This window comes from Pseudophryne corroboree, unplaced genomic scaffold (assembly GCF_028390025.1).
Source record: "Pseudophryne corroboree isolate aPseCor3 unplaced genomic scaffold, aPseCor3.hap2 scaffold_1348, whole genome shotgun sequence".
Taxonomy (NCBI): Eukaryota; Metazoa; Chordata; class Amphibia; order Anura; family Myobatrachidae; genus Pseudophryne; species Pseudophryne corroboree.
The window spans coordinates 58066-79496 of NW_026967974.1; the positions used below are offsets into that span (position 1 = coordinate 58066).

General features: G+C 45.0%; 1 protein-coding gene across 1 annotated transcript; it reads right to left on the bottom strand.

The window, feature by feature from the left end:
* Positions 1–2495: 2495 nt before the first annotated feature.
* LOC134994997 (oocyte zinc finger protein XlCOF22-like) lies at positions 2496–20683 on the bottom strand. The gene is made up of 3 exons (XM_063951032.1): positions 20623–20683; positions 16761–17540; positions 2496–5062 (listed from the first exon to the last, which is right to left on the bottom strand). Exons 2-3 carry the CDS (start codon positions 17395–17397, stop codon positions 3846–3848), a joined length of 1854 nt encoding a protein of 617 aa, XP_063807102.1. The 5' UTR covers positions 17398–17540; positions 20623–20683; the 3' UTR covers positions 2496–3845.
* Between the last annotated feature and the right edge of the window lie 748 nt (positions 20684–21431).

A 21431-nucleotide genomic window follows, 5' to 3' on the forward strand; every position in this document is an offset into this window, starting at 1 on the left:
ATTTTGAATACAGTGGTTTGGTCCGATATGCTTTCGGTGGGTTATTACTTGTTTCTTGGAGCTTTCTAATTAAATTAATGGTTATACTCCTCAGAGATTCCTTTTTATATTGAATATATGTTTTCAGAAAGTGGTGGGAATAACTTGAAACACGAAACCCCTTCAAAGGAATAGAGAGGAGAATAAATATTCAAACTATATATAAAAATAATCTCTATAAAGCAAGACGTATTTAATGTCAAATTAATAAAGCAACATATTAGGTATCTGTATGTCCATTAGAAATTCTATCTGTATATACATATATATGCGGATTAGTGTGTTCTTTGTTTTACCACCACTATCTACTATAAGTACTAATTTTATTGTTTAAGATTGATATTATCTGTATAGTTCCTTTTTCTTTTTAACAAAAGAGCATCTGTATTAATTACATCATGTGGATCAACTCTATACAAATTAAGCAACACCGAGCATTCACTCAGGTGTGCATATTACCATTCAAAAGCCAATTGGATACAAACGGTTTAAATACCCATTTACTTCTTCATTGGGTATTCATATCTCCTGAGAAAACCGCCGTTTGCCTGTGGCGGAGAAACGCGTTGAGTGTTGTAGCTACTGTCGGTCCATTGAAGGAGATTCATCCACTTCGTTTAACCCTGCTATAAACAATTTCATTGATCCTCACTGCTGTCACACGGGACAGAACGCTACCGCCCGCCCCAGTGGTGAGACACCGTTTGCAGACAGATCATCGGAGCTCGTGGCATCTCCCTCTGGTCCATCTGTGAGGGATACCTGCAGCCATTTGTAGCTCACACTGCACTTTGCTATTGACGGGAACCAGCGGAGATTACCAACATTGGGTGAGAACACTGACCTATAAGTGAGGATAATGAACTACTTAAATTATCCACTTTAATACCGTGGGATCCCTCTGGTATATACATAAATTGGAGAACTCCTACACTCTATTATGTTAATTAATGGACCGCAGTACTGCACATATCAGCTGATTCAGCTGCATTTAAATACAATCGATCTAATATGAGTGATTACAGCTGAATCTGTATACAGTTTATATACAATCAGAAATATTGTGGCTACATTTTATCTGGTTATTATTGGCATAACTGTTTTTATTGTGTTGAACTCTAATAAATATTAGAAATATTTTTATTTATATACCATCAGCGCTCTTTTATGTCTCTATTGAAACTTAAACAATCTATATCGTCTAAGGCATCCCGTTGCCGCATAGGAGCTGCTATCTAATAATCAATATTTGGTGCTCATTTAATACATGTAACATTGCATTAGCGCCTGATTTAGCTAGGTAATTATATCTTGCATTTTGTCACCTCACTGATGTGACAGGCTCAGCTGTCAGTGATGCAGCCCCACTGTGCCCACTCTCTCCGTACTCATACATACATACATGCCTTTCTGGGAGTGTCTCGTCCTGGTTGTCAGTGAGACAGTGTCTCTGGCACAGCTGTGTAATCATGATGTGAGTGTGTGTGCTGAGTAGCGAGTACTGCTAGCAGCAAGTCTCACAGCTTAACTGCAGTATAGCAGTGTGGTGGGGGTGGGGAGAAGGGGTTGCTACACCAATGAGTCAAGGAATGGAGGAGTTGGATGGGACTCACACAGCAGGTGGTGAAAAGCTTAAAAAGGAGGAGTGGTTGGAAGGGGAAGGAACTAGTAGGTTTAGAAGGGATTAGTGAGGGTAAGGACTCTCAAGGGAAATTGGAGTGGGATCCCACAGGTACCAAACTGGGTAAAGAGCAGCTTTTAGGAAGGAAATAGATGAGCCAGTCCCTGTGGTTGTCCCTTCTCTGCCTCATGCGGGGTGGATCCTTGGACTCTCCAGTTCCTCAGGAGGCTGTGGATTCTTCTTGCCCACTACCTGGTGGTTCTGTGGTCATCTCAGGCCATGAACCTCCCAGATGCCAGGCCTCCAGATAAACATGAAATGGTCATGGAGGTGGTCCTGGGCTCTGTAGAGGAGGAGGTGGAAAAAGCAAAGGAAAGTTGTGTCCCTTCTGAAGGGGCAATGGTGGACATTGTGAATGGTGAAGGGAAGGTTTTTGTGGGTGAAGAGGGAGTTATGCCATATATACCATAAACATGGGTCTTCAGCCTATATGATGTGCCACCATTAATGTGGCTTCTGTCTTGTCCTACCAAGCTTGATTTATGGGCTTTGTCATTCTTATAAGCAGGATAAAGGCTGAGTTTTTTATTTCTGCAGTAGACTAGAATAAGCCCAGACAGTCCACTTCCATGATACCACCGGAATGTGACGGACAGTGACCGTCGTGCCATCACTTACCTGTATGCTTACACGAAACAGAATGATGGAAAACTTACACGGTTTCTTTACATCTTCTGGGGTCCACTCCGAGATTAGACATTATGGCATAATTACTCAGACGGGAATATAAAACAGAATAAAAATAAAAGCTTTAATGTAATAATTAGATGCAAACAAAAGCTTTTATTATGAAATCATACAGGGGAGTATCCGCACCATATAGATGTAACATACAACAAACCACCGCAGATGGAACCCGGGTGACTCTAATGCACATGGTAATATACAGGGTATATATGGACAGGATCTTGTATCAGAAAACACTCGACACTCCTGATCAAGATGAGTGTCTGCAACAAGTTAGGCAAACTAGAAGAAGTGAAAACACGTTCCAATGGCCGCCATATTGTCATGCAGCAATACAGATTGTGGAAACTGGCATTAGACACTCACATTTACACAAAGCACAAGATACAAAATAAACAGCAGAAAAAAGACCTAAGCATTTGGGATGTATTATTTAGGAAGTAAATAGAGGTACATTAATGAAAAGCGTGAGTAACAGTCATCAGCCTGCTTGTGAAGGTCTCTAGAGTGGAGGCCTCTTGGACTGTGCAAGGCAGTGAGTTCCATGGTCAAAGCTAAACGTTCAACCCATAAATGAATGACAGGAGATTCTTGGTACTGCTGGTAACAGTCCTTCATCTGTAGATGCCAGCAAGCAGGGCAGTAAGGAGGCAGAAGCTGCTTCTAGTACCTTGGACCATGTAATGCTGGGCTGGGAAGGTCATTTAGCTAATTATGAAATAGATTTGTCGTCTTACAGGCAGCCGGTGAAGGGAGTATAGAATGGGTGTTATGAGGCAGGAACGGGCTGGTTAGGTAACAGCCTGGCTGCTGCATTCTGTACTAGCTGCAAGCTCTGTAATTCTTTTGCTGGGTGACCCAGGTAGATGGCATTGCAGTAGTCTATGAACTTCTGAGTGAATCAAGTGCTTGATTCTGGCTATGGTCCACAGATGAAAGAATGAGGATTTGTATGTAGCGGATACCTGATGTATGTGTCAGCCACATACCAGGACATCACAAAGATTCAGCACATGTTCAGTATTTTGCAATTCTGAACACCAAAGCATAAATCCAGATGGTTGGTAAAGCTGTAGTCTTGTCCTTTGTTCGGGAGCTTCTATTATGTTTCACAAAGACTGAGTCACAGCCAACTGGCATCATCCACCCCTGGCGCTCAGCTAGACAACCATTTAGGATTGGTATTAGGTTCTCAGTACATGGTGCAAAAAGCAGGTCATCTGCATAGCTGTGGTAGACCAGGCCATGATGTCTGATTATATCACCCAGTGGTAGCATGTATATTTTATAAAGCATAAGAGATCGGATTCACCCTTGAGGAACATTGGACGGCAGTGATAATTATACTCCAGAAGACGTAAATGGTTCCGTACTTGGGTAATGTCTAATATGTTCAACAAGAGCAGATTTATTTCTCTCACAGCATGAAAATGGCTTCTCATCTGTGAAATCGCTGATGTTTGACAAGAACTGATGTCGATGAAAAACATTTCCCACACTCAGAACAGGAAAATGGCATCTCACCTGTGTGACTTCTCTGATGTATAACAAAATGTGATTTGTGTGCAAAACATTTCCCACACTCAGAACAGGAATACGGCTTCTCACCTGTGTGACTCCTCTGATGTGCAACAAGAGCTGATTTCCATGCAAAACATTTCCCACACTCAGAACAGGAATATGGCTTCTCACCTGTGTGACTTCTCTGATGTATAACAAGATCTGGTTTCGATGAATAACATTTCCCACACTCAGAACAGGAATACGGCTTCTCACTGTGACTTCTCTGATGTATAACAAAATGTGATTTGTGTGCAAAACATTTCCCACACTCAGAACAGGAATACGGCTTCTCACCTGTGTGACTTCTCTGATGTATAACAAGAGCTGGTTTCCGTGCAAAACATTTCCTACACTCAGAACAGGAATATGGCTTCTCCCCTGTGTGACTTCTCTGATGACTAACAAGATGTGATTTCAATGAAAAACATTTCCCACACTCAGAACAGGAATATGGCTTCTCACCTGTGTGACTTCTCTGATGTGTAACAAGAGCTGATGTCTGTGCAAAACATTTCCCACACTCAGAACAGGAATACGGCTTCTCACCTGTGTGACTTCTCTGATGTGTAACAAGATCTGATTTATATGCGAAACATTTCCCACACTCAGAACAGGAATACGGCTTCTCACCTGTGTGACTTCTCTGATGTGTAATAAAAGCTGATTTATATGCGAAACATTTCCCACACTCAGAACAGGAATACGGCTTCTCACCTGTGTGACTTCTCTCATGTCTAACAAGATATGATTTATATGTAAAACATTTCCCACACTCAGAACATGGAAATGGCCTCTCACCTGCCTTAGCTGGCTGATGAGTAATAAGGTTTGTGTTCTGTGTAAAACATGGTGCATCTATAGAACAAGGAAACACTGAATCTACTCTCAGAGCTGTAACAGATGCACCAATATCAGAGTGATCAGGAGAACATTTCCCAGGATCAGAGGGATCAGCTGATAGAGCTGGATGTATAATTGGGGTAATGGGGTTATCTCCTGGAGAATCCTGTCTACTGTCATTATCTTTTATGTCACAATCCTGGGATAACATTAGATGTCCTTCTGAGATATTCCTGCTTGTGTGTCCATCTCCTGGAAATAAAATACATTAATATATAAAATGAGTAGACAAGAGCCAGGGTGTTACAGGATACAATATATAATTCTATAACTGACATTTTTACCTGTAATCATTGCTTTTATGTTTATTAAAAAACAAAAAAAGCTAGGATGCTTAGACTGGAGCTTGATCAACACTGAATGCTCATGTGGGATTACTAGAGGGGACGTGGACGCTCCTGTGGGATCACTAGAGGTGACGTGGACGCTCACGTGGAATTACTAGAGGTTACACGGACGCTCACGTGGGATTACTAGAGGTGACACGGGCGCTCACGTGGGATTACTAGAGGAGACAGGGACGCTCACGTGGGATTACTAGAGGAGACAGGGACGCTCACGTGGGATTACTAGAGGAGACAGGGACGCTCACGTGGGATTACTAGAGGTGACAGGGACGCTCACGTGGGATTACTAGAGGTGACAAGGACGCTCACGTGGGATCACTAGAGGTGACACGGACGCTCCCGTGGAATTACTAGAGGTGACGTGGACGCTCCCGTGGAATTACTAGAGGTGACACGGGCGCTCCCGTGGAATTACTAGAGGTGACACGGGCGCTCCCGTGGAATTACTAGAGGTGACACGGGCGCTCCCGTGGAATTACTAGAGGTGACACGGGCGCTCCCGTGGAATTACTAGAGGTGACACGGGCGCTCCCGTGGAATTACTAGAGGTGACGTGGATGCTGACGTGGGATTACTAGAGGAGACATGGACGCTCACGTAGGATTACTAGAGGTGACACGGACGCTCATGTGGGATCACTAGAGGTGACACGGACGCTCATGTGGGATCACTAGAGGTGACACGGACACTCATGTGGGATCACTAGAGGTGACATGGACGCTCATGTGGGGTTACTAGAGGTGACATGGACGCTCATGTGGGGTTACTAGAGTTGACATGGACGCTAACGTGGGATTACTAGAGGTGACATGGGCATTCATGTGGGATTACTAGAGGTGACATGGCCACTCATGTGGGATTAGTAGAGGTGACATGGACGCTCATGTGGGATTACTAGGGGTGACATGGACGCTCATGTGGGATTAGTAGAGGTGACATGGACGCTCATGTGGATTACTAGAGGTGACACGGACGCACATGTGGGATTACTAGAGGTGACACGGACACTCATGTGGGATTACAAAAGGTGACATGGACGCTCACGTGGGATTACTGGAGGTGACATGGACGCTCATGTGGGATTACTATAGGTGACATGGACACTCATGTAGGATTACTAGAGGTGACATGGACGCTCATGTGGGATTACTAGAGGTGACATGGGCTTTGCAATAATAAAACAGCAAAGAAGAGAAAGTGCTGTCCTGTTTGCGCACTAATAAATAATATATAACCTTTATTAAGTACAGTAAAGTATGTAAGATAAATCAGTGATATATAAAACACAAAGGTAAATGTATAAAGGTGCATAAAGTAATCAAAAGACAATTGTATTTGTTGTTAAACATCGGCATGTATATTATATTGGGCGATAATTGATTCAGTGCTGGTAATCCTGTTCAGTAAGAATATATTAATATATTGCACCCATACGAGGATGGGATAAATTACACATTTAATAATATTGTGGCAGAGTTTCCTCCAGCGGTAATCTCAATGTAACATCATACTGTATGTATAAACATTTTATGGGGGGGGATTCAGTTCATCGCAAAAACTCCCTAACCAATTAGCCGCAAAAAGTTATTGGTGCAGCCGCCCAAGAAGAGCCCACCTTCCTTGTGGAGTGGGCTTTCACTGATTTTGGATGCGGCAATCCAGTCGCAGAATAAGCCTGCTGAATCATGTTACAGATCCAGCGAGCAATAGTTTGCTTTGAAGCAGGAGCACCCAGCTTGTTGGATGCATACAGGATAAACAGCGAGTCAGTCTTCCTGACTCCAGCCGTTCTGGTTACATAAATCTTCAAAGCCCGGACTATGTCAAGTAACTTGGAATCCTCCAAGTCACGAGTAGCCGCAGGCACCACAATAGGTTGGTTCAAATGAAAAGATGACACCACCTTTGGCTGAAATTGCGGACGAGTCCGCAATTCTGCCCTGTCCATATGGAAAACCAGATAGGGGCTTTTACATGACAAAGCCGCCAATTCTGACACACGCCTAGCCGAAGCTAAGGCCAACAGCATGACCACTTTCCACATGAGATACCTTAGCTCCACGGTTTTAAGTGGCTCAAACCAGTGGGATTTCAGGAAACCCAACACCACGTTAAGATCCCAAGGTGCCACTGGTGGCACAAAAGGAGGCTGAATATGTAGCACTCCCTTAACAAACGTCTGAACCTCAGGCAGTGAAGCCAGTTCTTTTTGAAAGATAATGGATAGGGCCAAAATCTGGACCTTTATGGACCCAAATTTTTGGCCCATAGACACTCCTGACTGTAGGAAGTGCAGGAACCGGCCGAGCTGGAATTCCTCTGTAGGGGCCTTCCTGGCCTCACACCAAGTAACATATTTTCGCCATATACGGTGATAATGCTTTGCTGTCACGTCCTTCCTAGCCTTTATCAGCGTAGGAATAACTTCTCCAGAATGCCTTTTTCCGCTAGGATCCGGTGTTCAAACGCAGCTGCGGTAAGTCTTGGAACAGACAGGGCCCCTGTTGCAACAGGTCCTGTCTGAGAGGCAGAGGCCATGGGTCCTCTGTGAGCATTTCTTGCAGTTCCGGGTACCAAGTCCTTCTTGGTCAATCCGGAACAATGAGTATTGTTCTCACTCCTCTTTCTTACAATTCTCAGCACCTTTGGTATGAGAGGAAGAGGAGGAAACACATAGACCGACTGGAACACCCATGGTGTTACTAGTGCGTCCACAGCTATCGCCTGAGGGTCCCTTGACCTGGCGCAATACCCTTTTAGCTTTTTGTTGAGGCGGGACGCCATCATGTCCACCTGTGGCAGTTCCCATCGATTTACAATCTGCGTGAAGACTTCTTGATGAAGTCCCCACTCTCCCGGGTGGAGGTCGTGTCTGCTGAGGAAGTCTGCTTCCCAGTTGTCCACTCCCGGAATGAACACTGCTGACAGTGCTTGCACGTGATTCTCCGCCTAACGAAGAATCCTGGTGGCTTCCGCCATTGCACCCTGCTTCTTGTGCTGCCCTGGCGGTTAACATGGGCCACTGCGGTGATGTTGTCTGACTGAATCAGCACTGGTTGGTTTCAAAGCAGAGGCTCCGCTTGACTCAGGGCGTTGTATATGGCCCTTAGTTCCAGGATATTGATGTGCAGACAAGACTCCCGACTTGACCACAGCCCTTGGAAGTTTCTTCCCTGAGTGACTGCCCCCCATCCTCGGAGGCTTGCATCCGTGGTCACCAGGCCCCAGTCCTGTATGCCGAACCTGCGGCCTTCGAGGAGGTGAGCACTTTGCAGCCACCACAGAAGAGACACCCTGGCCCTGGGGGACAGGGTGATCAGCCGATGCATCTGAAGATGCGATCCAGACCACTTTTCCAACAGATCCCACTGAAAGATCCTCGCATGGAACCTGCCGAAGGGAATGGCTTCGTATGACGCCACCATCTTTCCCAGGACTCGCGTGCAGTTATGCACCGATACCTGTTTCGGTTTTAGGAGGTCTCTGACCAGAGTCACGAGCTCCTGAGCCTTCTCCGCCGGGAGAAACACCTTCTTCTGGTCTGTGTCCAGAATCATGCCCATGAAGGGCAGACGCGTCGTAGGGATCAGCTGCGACTTTGGAATATTCAGGATCCACCCGTGTTGTTGCAACACTTCCTGAGAGTGTGCTAGGCCGATCAGCAACTGCTCCCTGGACCTCGCCTTTATGAGGAGATTGTCCAAGTATGGGATAATTGTAACTCCTTGCTTTCGAAGGAGTACCATCATCTCCGCCATTACCTTGGTAAATATTCTCGGTGCTGTGGACAGGCCAAACGACAACGTCTGGAATTGGTAATGACAGTCCTGTACCACAAACTGAGGTACTCCTGATGAGGTGGATAAATGGGGACATGCAAGTAAGCATCCTTGATGTCCAGCGACACCATAAAATCCCCCTCTTCCAGGCTTGCAATGACCGCTCTGTGCGATTCCATTTTGAACTTGAATTTCTTCAGATAAATGGTCAGGGATTTTAAATTCAAAATGGGTCTGACCGGACCGTCCGGTTTCGACACCACAAACATTGTGGAATAGTAGCCCCATCCCTTTTGAAGAAGGGGAACCTTCACCACCACCTGCTGGAGATATAACTTGTGAATTGCCGCCAACACTACCTCCCTTTCCATGGGAGAAGCCGGCAGGGACGATTTTAGGTAACGGTGAGGGGGCGTCACTTCGAATTCCAGCTTGTATCCCTGAGACACAATTTGTATAGCCCAAGGATCCACCCGTGAGCGAACCCACTGGTGGCTGAAATTTAGGAGACGTGCCCCCACCGCTCCTGACAGCGTCACGCGGTGGATTTAGTGGAGGCTTTTTTTGAATGAAAGAACTGCATTTGGTAATACGGTGCTTTGGCTGTGAGGGAACATATGGCAAAAAATTCGACTTCCCAGCCGTTGCTGTGGAAACCAGGTCCGAGAGACCGTTCCCAAACAATTCCTCACCCCTGTAAGGTAAAACCTCCATGTGTTTTTTAGAGTCGGCATCACCAGTCCACTGCCGAGTCCACAGGACCCTTCTGGCAGAAATCGACATTGCGTTTACTCTAGAGCCCAGTAGGCAAATTTCCCTCTGGGCATCCCTCATATATAAGACAGTGTCTTTGATATGTCCCAGGGTCAGTAAAATAGTCTCCCTGTCCAGGGTATCTATCCCCTCAGACAGAGTATCTGTCCATGCTGCTACAGCACTACACATCCAGGCCGAAGCAGTTGCTGGCCTCAGTAGAGTACCAGAATGTGTATAAACAGACTTCAGGATACCTTCCTGCTTTCTATCCGCAGGATCCTTTAGGGCGGCCTGTGACGGCAGGGCCACCTTCTTAGATAAGCGTGTCAATGCCTTATCTACCCTAGGGGAGGATTCCCAGCGTAACCTGTCGGTTGGCGGGAAAGGGTACGCCATAAGCAATCTTTTGGAAATTACTACTTTCCTATCAGGGGAATACCACGCTTTTTCACATAATTCATTTAATTCATGTGAAGGGGGAAAAGTCACTTCTTGCTTTTTCTCCCCATACATATAAACCCTCTTGTCAGGGACAGGGTTTTCCTCTGATATGTGCAACACATCCTTCATTGCTATAATCATGTAGCGGATGGCTTTAGTCAATTTAGGCTGCAACTTAGCATCATCGTCATCGACACTGGAGTCAGAATCCGTGTCGATATCTGTGTCAACAATCTGGGATAGTGGGCGTTTTTGAGACCCTGACGGTCTCTGCGCTGTAGGATCAGGCATGGGCTGAGACCCTGACTGTCCCAAGGCTTCAGCTTTATACAACCTCTTATGCAAGGAGCTTACGTTATCATTTAACACCTTCCACATATCCATCCAATCAGGTGTCGGCGCCGTCGGCGGCGACCCCACATATCATCACTTGTTCAGCCTCCACGTATCCTTCCTCGTCAAACATGTCGACACAAACGTACCGACACACTGCACACAACCAGGGAATGCTCACTTTAGGACAGGACCCCCACAAAGGCCTTTTGGGGACACAGAGAGTATGCCAGCACACACCCCAGCGCTATATAACCCCAGGGATTACACAGTAATTTAGTGTTTACCCAGTAGCTGCTGTTTATGACAATTTGCGCCTAAATTTATGTGCCCCCCCCCCCTCTCTTTTTACGCTTTTTCTACCTGGATACTGCAGGGGAGAGCCTGGGGAGCTTCCTCTCAGCGGAGCTGTGGAGAGAAAATGGCGCTGGTGAGTGCTGAGGAAGAAGGCCCCGCCCCCTCAGCAACGGGCTTCTGTCCCGGGTCTGTGTAAATAAAATGGCGGGGGCTCGTACATATATACAGTGCCCGGCTGTATATATGTGTCTTTTTGCCAAGAGGTATCCTAATTGCTGCCCAGGGCCCCCCCCCCCCCCCCTGCGCCCTGCACCCTACAGTGACCAGAGTGTGTGGGTAGTGTGGGCGCTACCTCATGTGAAGACAGGAGTCTTCTGCCACCGATTTCGATGTCTTCTTGCGTCTGCCGGCTTCTGACTTTGCGAGGGGGACGGCGGCGCGGCTCCGGGAACGTACGACCAACGTACCTGTGTTCGATCCCTCTGGAGCTAATGGTGTCCAGTAGCCTAAGAAGCGCAACCTAGCTTCAGTGAGTAGGTTTGCTTCTCTTCCCTCAGTCCCTCGTAGCAGAGAGTCTGTTGTCAGCAGAAGCTCTCTGAAAATAAAAAACCTAACTAAAATACTTTCTTATTAGCAAGCTCAGGAGAGCTCACTAAAATGCACCCATCTCTGGCCGGGCACAGATTCTAAATGAGGTCTGGAGGAGGGGCATAGAGGGAGGAGCCAGTGCACACCAGTAGTACTAATTCTTTCTTAGAGTGCCCAGTCTCCTGCGGAGCCCATCTCTTCACCATGGTCTTTACGGAGTCCCCAGCATCCACTAGGACGTTAGAGAAAATTTGATTTACCTGCGGTAGCTGTGGAAACCAGGTCCGTCAGCCCATCCCCAAACAATACGTCTCCCTTATAGGGTAGGACTTCCATATGTTTTTTGGAATCCGCATCACCCGTCCATTGGCGAGTCCATAAGAATCGTCTCGCCGAGATAGACATGGCATTGGCCCTAGAAGCCAGCAATCCAATATCCCTTTGAGCAGCTCTCATAAATAAGACTGCACCTTTAATATGGGCTAGAATTAACAATACAGTATCTCTATCCATGGTATCAAATTCAGCCGTCAGATCATCTGTCCATGCTGAAATTGCGCTACATACCCATGCCGACGCAATAGTCGGTCTTAGCACAGCTCCAGTATGCGAATAAATAGACTTTAAAGTAGTCTCCTGCCTGCGATCCGCAGGATCCTTGAGGGCCGCTGTGTCTGGAGACGGTAGCGCCACTTTCTTGGACAGGCGCGTTAAGGCCTTGTCCACAGTGGGAGGTGATTCCCAACGTACCCTGTCCTGTTTAGGGAAGGGGTATGCCATATAAATAATTTTTGGGATCTGCGGTCTCTTCTCCGGAACTCCCAAGCTTTTCCAAAGAACTTATTTAGTTAATGAGATGTGGGAAAATAAATAATCTGTTTCTTACCCTTAAACATGTGTACCCTTGTGTCGGGGACCGAGGGTTCATCCTCAATATGCAACACATCCCTTATTGCCACAATCATACACTGAATGCTTTTTGTCACCTTAGGTTGCAATTTCACTTCATCATAGTCGACACTGGAATCAAAGTCCGTGTCGGTAGTAATGTCCACAATTTGTGCTAAGGGACGTTTTTGAGACCCCGACGGGCCCTGTGAGTCGGTCCAATCCGAGGATTGACCTCTTGATGCCTCCCTGGATTCAGCCTTATCAAGCCTCTTATGTAAAGATGCCACACTTGCATTCAACATATGCCACATGTCCATCCATTCCTGAGTCGGCACTACCGACGGGGACACACCACTCATTTGCTCCACCTCCTCCTTGGAGAATCATTCCGCCTCAGACATGTCGACACGCACGTACCGACACCCCACACACACAGGGATAAACCTATAAGGGGACAAAACCCCAACCAGGTCCTTAGGAGAGACAGAGAGAGAGTATGCCAGCACACACCCAGCGCCTAAATAACACCGGAAAAAATAAATGACCAGATTGGTATATATATATATATATACCAAACAAAAAACCCAGCACTCTCCTAAGCAGCTTCATTCACCTTAGGAGAGTGCTGGGTTTTTTGTTTGGTATATTTGAGTTTGGTGGTCACAGCCCACCGCACCCCAACCCCTGGGAATGGCGAGTGCAGTGGTTCCTCGTGTTTGTTTGTATATATATATATATATATATATATATATATATATATATATATATATACACACAATTCCCACTCACTGCGTTACCAATGTGCCCCCCTCCTCTTTTTCCAGCCTGTGAAAGTGTTCAGCAGGGAGAGAGACCGGGGAGCCAGCGTCCTCATGCAGCTTCTGTGGAGAAAATGGCGCTGGTTAGTGGTGAGGATCAAGCTCCGCCCACCCAACGGCGGGCTTCGGTCCCAGTGCAATTGTAATAAAATGGCGGGGGATCTGTGATTTACTGCCTCCGCAGCCTAATCCTACTCTTTGTGCATCAAACTTTGAGGATTATTGCTGCCCAGGGCGCCCCCCCGCCCCCCTCCCCCCTGCACCCATCAGTGCTGCCTCTGTGTGTTGTGTCTGGGAGCAATGGCCTTACCTCAAGAAGATCTGAAGTCTTCTGCCACCTGAGATGTCTTCTATCTTCTCATACTCGCCCGGCTTCTATCTTCCAGCATCTGTGAGGAGGACGGCGGCGCGGCTGCGGGACGAACCCCAGGGCGAGACCTGTGTTCCGACTCCATCTGGACCTAATGGTGTCCAGTAGCCTAAGAAGCAGAGCCTATCAGTTAAGTAGGTCTGCTTCTCTCCCCCCAGTCCCACGATGCAGGGAGTCTGTTGCCAGCAGTGCTCCCTGAAAATAAAAAACTAACAAAATTCTTTTTCTACAGAAAACTCAGGAGAGCTCTCTGCAGTGCACTCATTCTCCTCTGGGCACAGAATCTAACTGAGGTCTGGAGGAGGGGCATAGAGGGAGGAGCCAGTGCCCACCCATAGGAAAAGTTCTTTTTAGGTGCCCATGTCTCCTGCGGAGCCCGTCTATAACCCATGGTCCTTACGGAGTCCCCAGCATCTTCTAGGATGTAAGAGAAAAAGGCTTTGTAGATGTTTACTACTGTATTGTCTTACTGACCTATAGTTTCCTACTGTATTGTCTTACTGACCTATAGTTTCTTACTGTATTGTTTTACGGACCTAGTTTCCCACTGTATTGTCTTACTGACCTACAGTTTCCTTTTGTATTGTCTTACTGGCCTATAGTTTCCTACTGTATTGTCTTCCTGACCTATAGTTTCCTACTGTATTGTCTTACTGACCTACAGTTTCCTACTGTATTGTCTTACTGACCTATAGTTTCCTTCTGTATTGTCTTACTGACCTATAGTTGCTTCTGTATTGTCTTACTGACCTATAGTTTCCTACTGTATTGTCTTACTGACCTATAGCTTCCTTCTGTATTGTCTTACTTACCTATAGTTTCCTACTGTATTGTCTTACTGACCTATAGTTTCCTTCTGCATTGTTTTACTGACCTATAGTTTCCTTCTCTATTCTTACTGACCTATAGTTTCTTCTGTATTGTCTTACTCATCTAGTTGCCTTCTACATTGTCTTACTGACCTATAGTTTCCTACTGTATCACTGTCTTACTGACCTATAGTTTCCTGTCTTACTGACCTATAGTTTCCTACTGTATTGTCTTACTGACCTAAAGTTTCTTCTGTATTGTCTTACTGACCTATAGTTTCCTACTGTATTGTCTTACTGACCTATTGTTTCTTCTGTATTGTCTTACTGACCTATAGTTTCTTACTGTATTGTCTTAGGGCCCTACACACTAAAAGATTATCTGTCCAATCTGGCAATGTCTGGGAGCAAATGGCAATTTACTATTTGCTCTCAAAGATTGGAAAACAGACAAAAATGGACTTTCAGACAAATTGGTTACATTTGTTTCATTAAACCAATTTATCTGAACTGTGTTTGTCCATTTTCTTGATTTTGGGAGCAAATGGTTGATTGTCATTTGCTCCCAGACATCGCCAGATTTTCTTTCCAATCAGCCAGATTGGACAGATAATCTTTAAGTGTGTAGGGCCCTTTACTGACCTATAGTTTCTGACTGTATTGTCTTACTGACCTATAGTTTCTGACTGTATTGTCTTACTGACCTATAGTTTCCTACTGTATTGTCTTACTGACCTATAGTTTCCTACTGTATTGTCTTACTGACCTATAGTTTTTTACTGTATGGTCTTACTGACGTATCATGGCTTACTGTAGTCTTACTGGTCTATAGTTTCCTTATTTATTGTCTTGCTGACCTATAGTTTCTTCTGTAATGTCTTACTGACCTATAGTTTCTTCTGTATTGTCTTACTGACCTATAGTTTCCTTCTGTATTGTCTTACAGACCTATAGTTTCCTATATACATAGTTTTCCTGTCTATGTATGGTAGGTATGGAAGGGAGACCTACCATACATAGACAGTATATATAAGCCTCAGCCTCTCCCTTCTGAAAATGATAATGAATAAGGTGTATGTGTGGATACCATGCACATGTAACTGATTCTATTTACAGGAAACAATAGGGAGAGCCCACGGCTGTCTGGCAGTGTTCTAGATGGTTAAGTATGAATATATTTCTTCTAAATAAAATATTTTTCACCCTGATTGATATAATACTGATAGTAAGACAATTCAGTCAATAGTAATCTTTCTTTTAAATAAGTAAGATCCATATATATGAATTTTTAGTGAATAGTTATTAAAGGTTATATTTTAATTGCAATTAAGTTAACAAGAGTGCTCCCAAAAAGGAAGTTTACTTCTTTCTTTCCGGACCGCTCTTCTATGCAGAAGGGAAATATCTGCTGTTTATTGAGAGATGCTCCCTGTAAGGAATTTACCACTTGCAGCTGAAATTGCAAAAGACCCCACCCCTTGCATCAGGTAAATTAATGTCTCCTATGATTATGACTTCTCCCTTTAAAGCCATTTTAGTGATGTCCAACAATAGATTCCTGTCCAAATCCTGCCCCAGGCCACGTGGTCTAGAGATCACCCCAATATGAATAATGTCCTTTTTCCCGGTTTCTGTGGTGACCAAAGGGGCCTCAGATTTGTCTTCAATATTTTGTATTAATTGAAGTAGCATTTATGCTTTTTTCCCACATACATTGCTACGCTTCCTCCTACACTGACCATTCTATCCTTCCTAAATAAATTGTATCCTGGTATAGCTATGTCCCAGTCATGATTCTCATTGCACTATGACTCTGTAATTGCCACAATATCCAGGTTATCCCTGGTCATTATCACAATTAGCTCTGGAATTTTGTCTCCTAATCTCCTAGCATTTGCACACATAGCTTTAAGAATTATGTCTGTGCATCTGTTATTAGTAGCCATGTCCAGACAGTACAAAATAAATGACAAGTTTAAAGTTGAAATTACCTGTTTGGTGATGTTGTTCAGTATTTGGTATTTGTTTTTTTAACTAATCAGGAATCACAAACTGTCCTTTACACCACGACTACACCTCACTAAATGAAAAGATATAGTAAACATGACCACAAATGGCCAAATAGGTCTACTATATACAAGGAGTTATTTAATACCTGCATCATCTAACAAAATGAAGGTTATTTAATAAATGGTTGCTAAACTGAGAAATTTAGATCCCATACAAATTACACACTACTACTTATATATGATCCCTAAAAACTTCTGCTTGTTACTTTTAATAACATTATAGTGTTGTGTGTAATAACTCTCTTCATCTGATGTTTGTCATGGATAACCTTGTGTTATAAACACCCAACTGAGAACTGGGATGATGGCAGAGGATGGTGTAGAATAAGAGATTGCTGTAGTGACTGAGCAATGAGAATATGTTACTTCTGTAATAAGTGTTTATTACTCACCTGTGCTGATATCTGTAGGGATCTCCTCCTCCTTACACTGCTGATCACCCCTCACATACGTTTCTTCTTCTCCCTCTGTATCTTCTGTCATCATATCAGTCGCATACGTCTCTTCTTCTCCCTCTGTATCTTCTGCCTTTATATCAGTCACATACGTCTCTTCTTCTTCCTCTGTATCTTTTGCCTTTATATCAGTCACATACATCTCTTCTTCTCCCTCTATATCTTCTTCCTTTATATCAGTCACATACGTGTCTTCTTCTTCCTCTATATCTTCTGCCTTCATATCAGTCACATACGTCTCTTCTTCTCCCTCTATATCTTCTGCCTTTATATCAGTCACATACGTCTCTTCTTCTCCCTCTATATCTTCTGCCTTCATATCAGTCGCATATGTCTCTTCTTCTCCCTCTATATCTTCTGCCTTTATATCAGTCACATACGTGTCTTCTTCTTCCTCTATATCTTCTGCCTTCATATCAGTCACATACGTCTCTTCTTCTCCCTCTATATCTTCTGCCTTTATATCAGTCACATACGTCTCTTCTTCTCCCTCTATATCTTCTGCCTTCATATCAGTCGCATATGTCTCCTCTTCTCCCTCTATATCTCCTGCCTTTATATCAGTCACATACATCTCTTCTTCTCCCTCTATATCTTTTGCCTTTATATCAGTCACATATGTCTCTTCTTCTTCCTCTATATCTTCTGCCTTTATATCAGTCACATATGTCTCTTCTTCTCTCCTTATATCTTCTGCCTTTATACAAGAAAGACGTTCTACCTAAATAACCCAAAAAAAGATGATTTTGGTACTTACCGATAAATCCATTTCTCTGAATCCTCTAGGGGACACTGGAGTCTTATACAGTAGGTGTGTGAAGCTTGCAACCGGAGGTGTGGCACAATCTAAAATTAGCATTGTCTGCACAGCCGGCTCCTCCCCCTTCACATCCCTCCTCCCTCAGTTTGGAAAACGTGACTGAGAGAATAGGACATGATACTATAGCACTTGGCGAGGAACCGAACCGTACAACAAAGCAACAGCATCCAAGAAACTCTTAACAGAAAAACCAACGCTGTTTGCACGAACTGTTTGAACAAGAACTTTGAACACAGCAGGTTGACAGCACTGAGGCGGGCATCCAGTGTCCCCTAGAGGATTCAGAGAAATGGATTTATCGGTAAGTACCAAAATCATCTTTTATCTTTCATCCACTAGGGTCACTGGAGTCTTATACAGTAGGGGACGTCCCAAAGTTATCCCCAAGGGAGGGAGTGCTGTCGATGGCCTGCAAAACTAAACGTCCGAACTTAGAATTTCCGGACGCCAAGGTATCAAACCTGTAAAAGTTTGCGAATGTGTGGGCTGAGACCACGTTCTCGCTCTGCAAAATTGAGTAGTGGAAGCACCTCGAATAGCCGCCCATGAGGCACCCACTGATCTGGTATTATGAGCACCAGTCTGAACCGGAAACTGCTTACCACAGGAAATATTAGCTTGCCGATTGGCAAAGCTATTCCATCTAAACAAAGACTGCCTAGATGCTGGCCAACCATTCTTTGGACCAAACAAAATGGTCCGACCTTCTAAAGGACGACGTAACTTGTAGTATATTCGTAAGCTCGGACAACATCCAAAGACACGTCCCCTTCTGCGAATCCCTGAAAGGATGGGACCACAATCGGTTGGTTTACCTGAAACCCCGAAACAACCTTAGGAAGGAAATCCGCTCATGTACGGAGTTTGGCCTTATCCTTCTGGAAAATTAACAAAGGACTCTAACCTGATAGGGCTCCTTACACCGAAACCCTTCCAGCCGAAGCCAAGGCAAGTAATAACGTGACCTTCCAAGAGAGATATTGCAGGTCTGTTCTTTCCAACGGCTCAAAAGATGGTGATCTCAAAAATTCCAACTACAAATCTAAGTCCCACTGCGCAGTGGGAGGACGGAAAGGAGGTTGTATCCTCAGAACCCCCTGTAAAAAGGTTTGAACCTCTTGTAAGGACGCTAACCGCTGTTGAAATAGGATGGAGAGAGCCGAAACTTGAACCTTCAAGGAACCTAGTCTTAGTCCTTCATCTAGACCAGCTGGAGTGAAAAGTAGAAGTCTGGGTAAGTGGACGTTCGTCTAATTCTACCCATGTTCCTAACACCAGTCCATGTACTTCTTCTAATGTCTGCAGTCGTACATGGGTGTCACCGGCTTTTGAGCAGCGATCATCTTTAGGAATAGCCATTCTTGGTATACCTCTCACTCTTAAGATCCGGGTCTCAACAGCCACGCCATTAAACGTAGCCTGTTCAGGTCTGAGTGGAGGAACGGCCCCTGATATAGCCGGTCCTCCCTTCGAGGTAACTGCCAAGGGTCCTCCGCTAGTATCCCCCGTAAGTCCGAGTACCAACCTCTACGGGGCCAACTTGGTGCTATGAGAATTGCCCATACTCGCTCTCGTATTACCCCTTTTTGGAGAATTCGGGGTATGAGTGTGAAAGGCGGAAAAATGTAAACCCTTCTGTAACACCAAGGAAGTGTCAGCGTGTCCACTTCCTCTGCTGCTGGATCTCTTCTTCTGGACACATACCTGGGCAGCTAATGATTTTGTCGAGATGCCATCAGGTCCACCTGAGGTAGACACCATCTACTCACCATCATGTCGAAGATCTGTGTAAGCACCGCTCGCCTGGATGCAGTCCTGGCGACTGTGATAATCTGCTTTCCGGTTCACTGTTGACCATTGACTATATCTTCGGCTAAGAGAAGCGAATTGTAAACTGCTTCTCAGTTCGAGAATGGTTATTGGTAACCCTCTCTCCAGTAAAGTCCATTTGCCCTGAAAGTGGTGGGACTCTAGGACAGCTTCCCCAACCTCTGAGACTGACATTTGTTATGAGAATCCTATAATCCAAATTATTATAAATTCCAAATTCTTGCCTGCTGCAAGGGTCTCTATAACCGCTTCTATAAGGGAATCTAAACTCCTGATCTAAGGCAGACTTCAGTATCTTGCCTCTTTATCTATAATAAGACCTTCTTCCTCCTTCGTGTAAGATGAGGATGGTTCTCTTAATCGACTTGTTCGCATTTCTTTATGCTTGCGCAGGAGGGATTAATTTAAATCAGAAATTCCTCCATAGTCTTTGAGAATCCCTCAGTCCTTTCCGACTGCTGTTTGCGGGATTCTGACATTTCCTTTGAAATACCTGTTAGGGCTTGCTCCCATGACCTTGGCGGAGCCTTCCTCCCGTGCTGGACGCCCTTAACTAGACAGGCAACGCATACCCAGGAGCCGCTCACCCTTGCTCATCTTACTACATTTTGTGGAAACATAATAAGTCTTAGTGTTGGCGACATTTGAAGCCGTACCCCATAGAGCGCTCCTCAGTGCTTCCCCCCTTTATAATAGGAACAGAAAGACGGTAATGGGTGATGGGAGTAAAGGTACACTGGATCCCCCTAGCTGGATCTTTCTAAACACTACACACAAAACAAAAAATAACAATTTATAATAATAATATCACCAGCCTCGTTGCAACCCTCACACACCCAACTGTATTTCAGTTCTGAGGTCGGGGTTGTGATCCAGTCGTTCCCATCATTTCATCGGGATCTTTTGTTTAGAAGTCCCTTGAAAATCTAAAGCAAAAAAATGCCTGTCAGAATCCATTGAAAATCCATTGCAGCAGAGTATAAGACTCCAGTGTCCCCTAGTGGATGAAAGAGAAATACAATGGCATTTGCATAATGTTTGATTAAACTGAGGTGAAACAGTATAATATCAGTGTATAAGACACACAGCTCCTCTACAGATCATATAGTGACAGTCACTTTGGTATATTGGGGAGACCCTAAATCCCACCTACCTGATCCTCCTGTGAGATCCTGGGATTCTCCTCTGTACAGTCCTGGGAATACAGAGGACGGGAACATCTCTCTGGGGTATCTCTGTTACTGGGCCCATCTGTAGGAGACACACAGTGACTGAGTACAGTGTATATATGCGATTATCAGGTGATGTGTGTATATAGGGGCCCCCATACCTGCTCTCCCCTGTACAATAGATGACAGTCTCCTCTTACCCAGTGATGTGAGGGGCCGGTGATACTCCATCATCACGTCCTTGTACAGACCCCTGTGTTCCTCTATATACTCCCCCTCCTGCATGGAGACATAGACAGTGACATCCTGACACCTTATAGGAACCTGACACACACAGTGATACAGTCATCACCCAGACACATCCCCTGGTGTTACTGTATAATGTCCCATTCCCGGCAGTCACCTCTCCAGTCATCACTCAGACACATCCCCTGGTGTTACTGTATAATGCCCCATTCCCAGCAGTCACCTCTCCAGTCATCACCCAGACACGTCCCCTGGTGTTACTGTATAATGTCCCATTCCCAGCAGTCACCTCTCCAGTCATCACCCAGACACATCCCCCGGTGTTACTGTATAATTCCCCATTCCCAGCAGTCACCTCTCCAGTCATCACCCAGACACGTCCCCTGGTGTTACTGTATAATGTCCCATTCCCAGCAGTCACCTCTCCAGTCATCACCCAGACACATCCCCTGGTGTTACTGTATAATGCCCCATTCCCAGCAGTCACCTCTCCAGTCATCACCCAGACACATCCCCTGGTGTTACTGTATAATGTCCCATTCC

Bases quoted from the DNA above. Each gene is read 5' to 3' on its own strand.
- LOC134994997 (XM_063951032.1), bottom strand. From the start codon at position 17,397: ATGTATGTGACTGATATAAAGGCAGGAGATATAGAGGGAGAAGAGGAG. The intron at 5,063-16,760 runs GTGAGTAATAAA...TTTTATTTCCAG, and splicing joins CCCTACAGATATCAGCACAG to GAGATGGACACACAAGCAGG.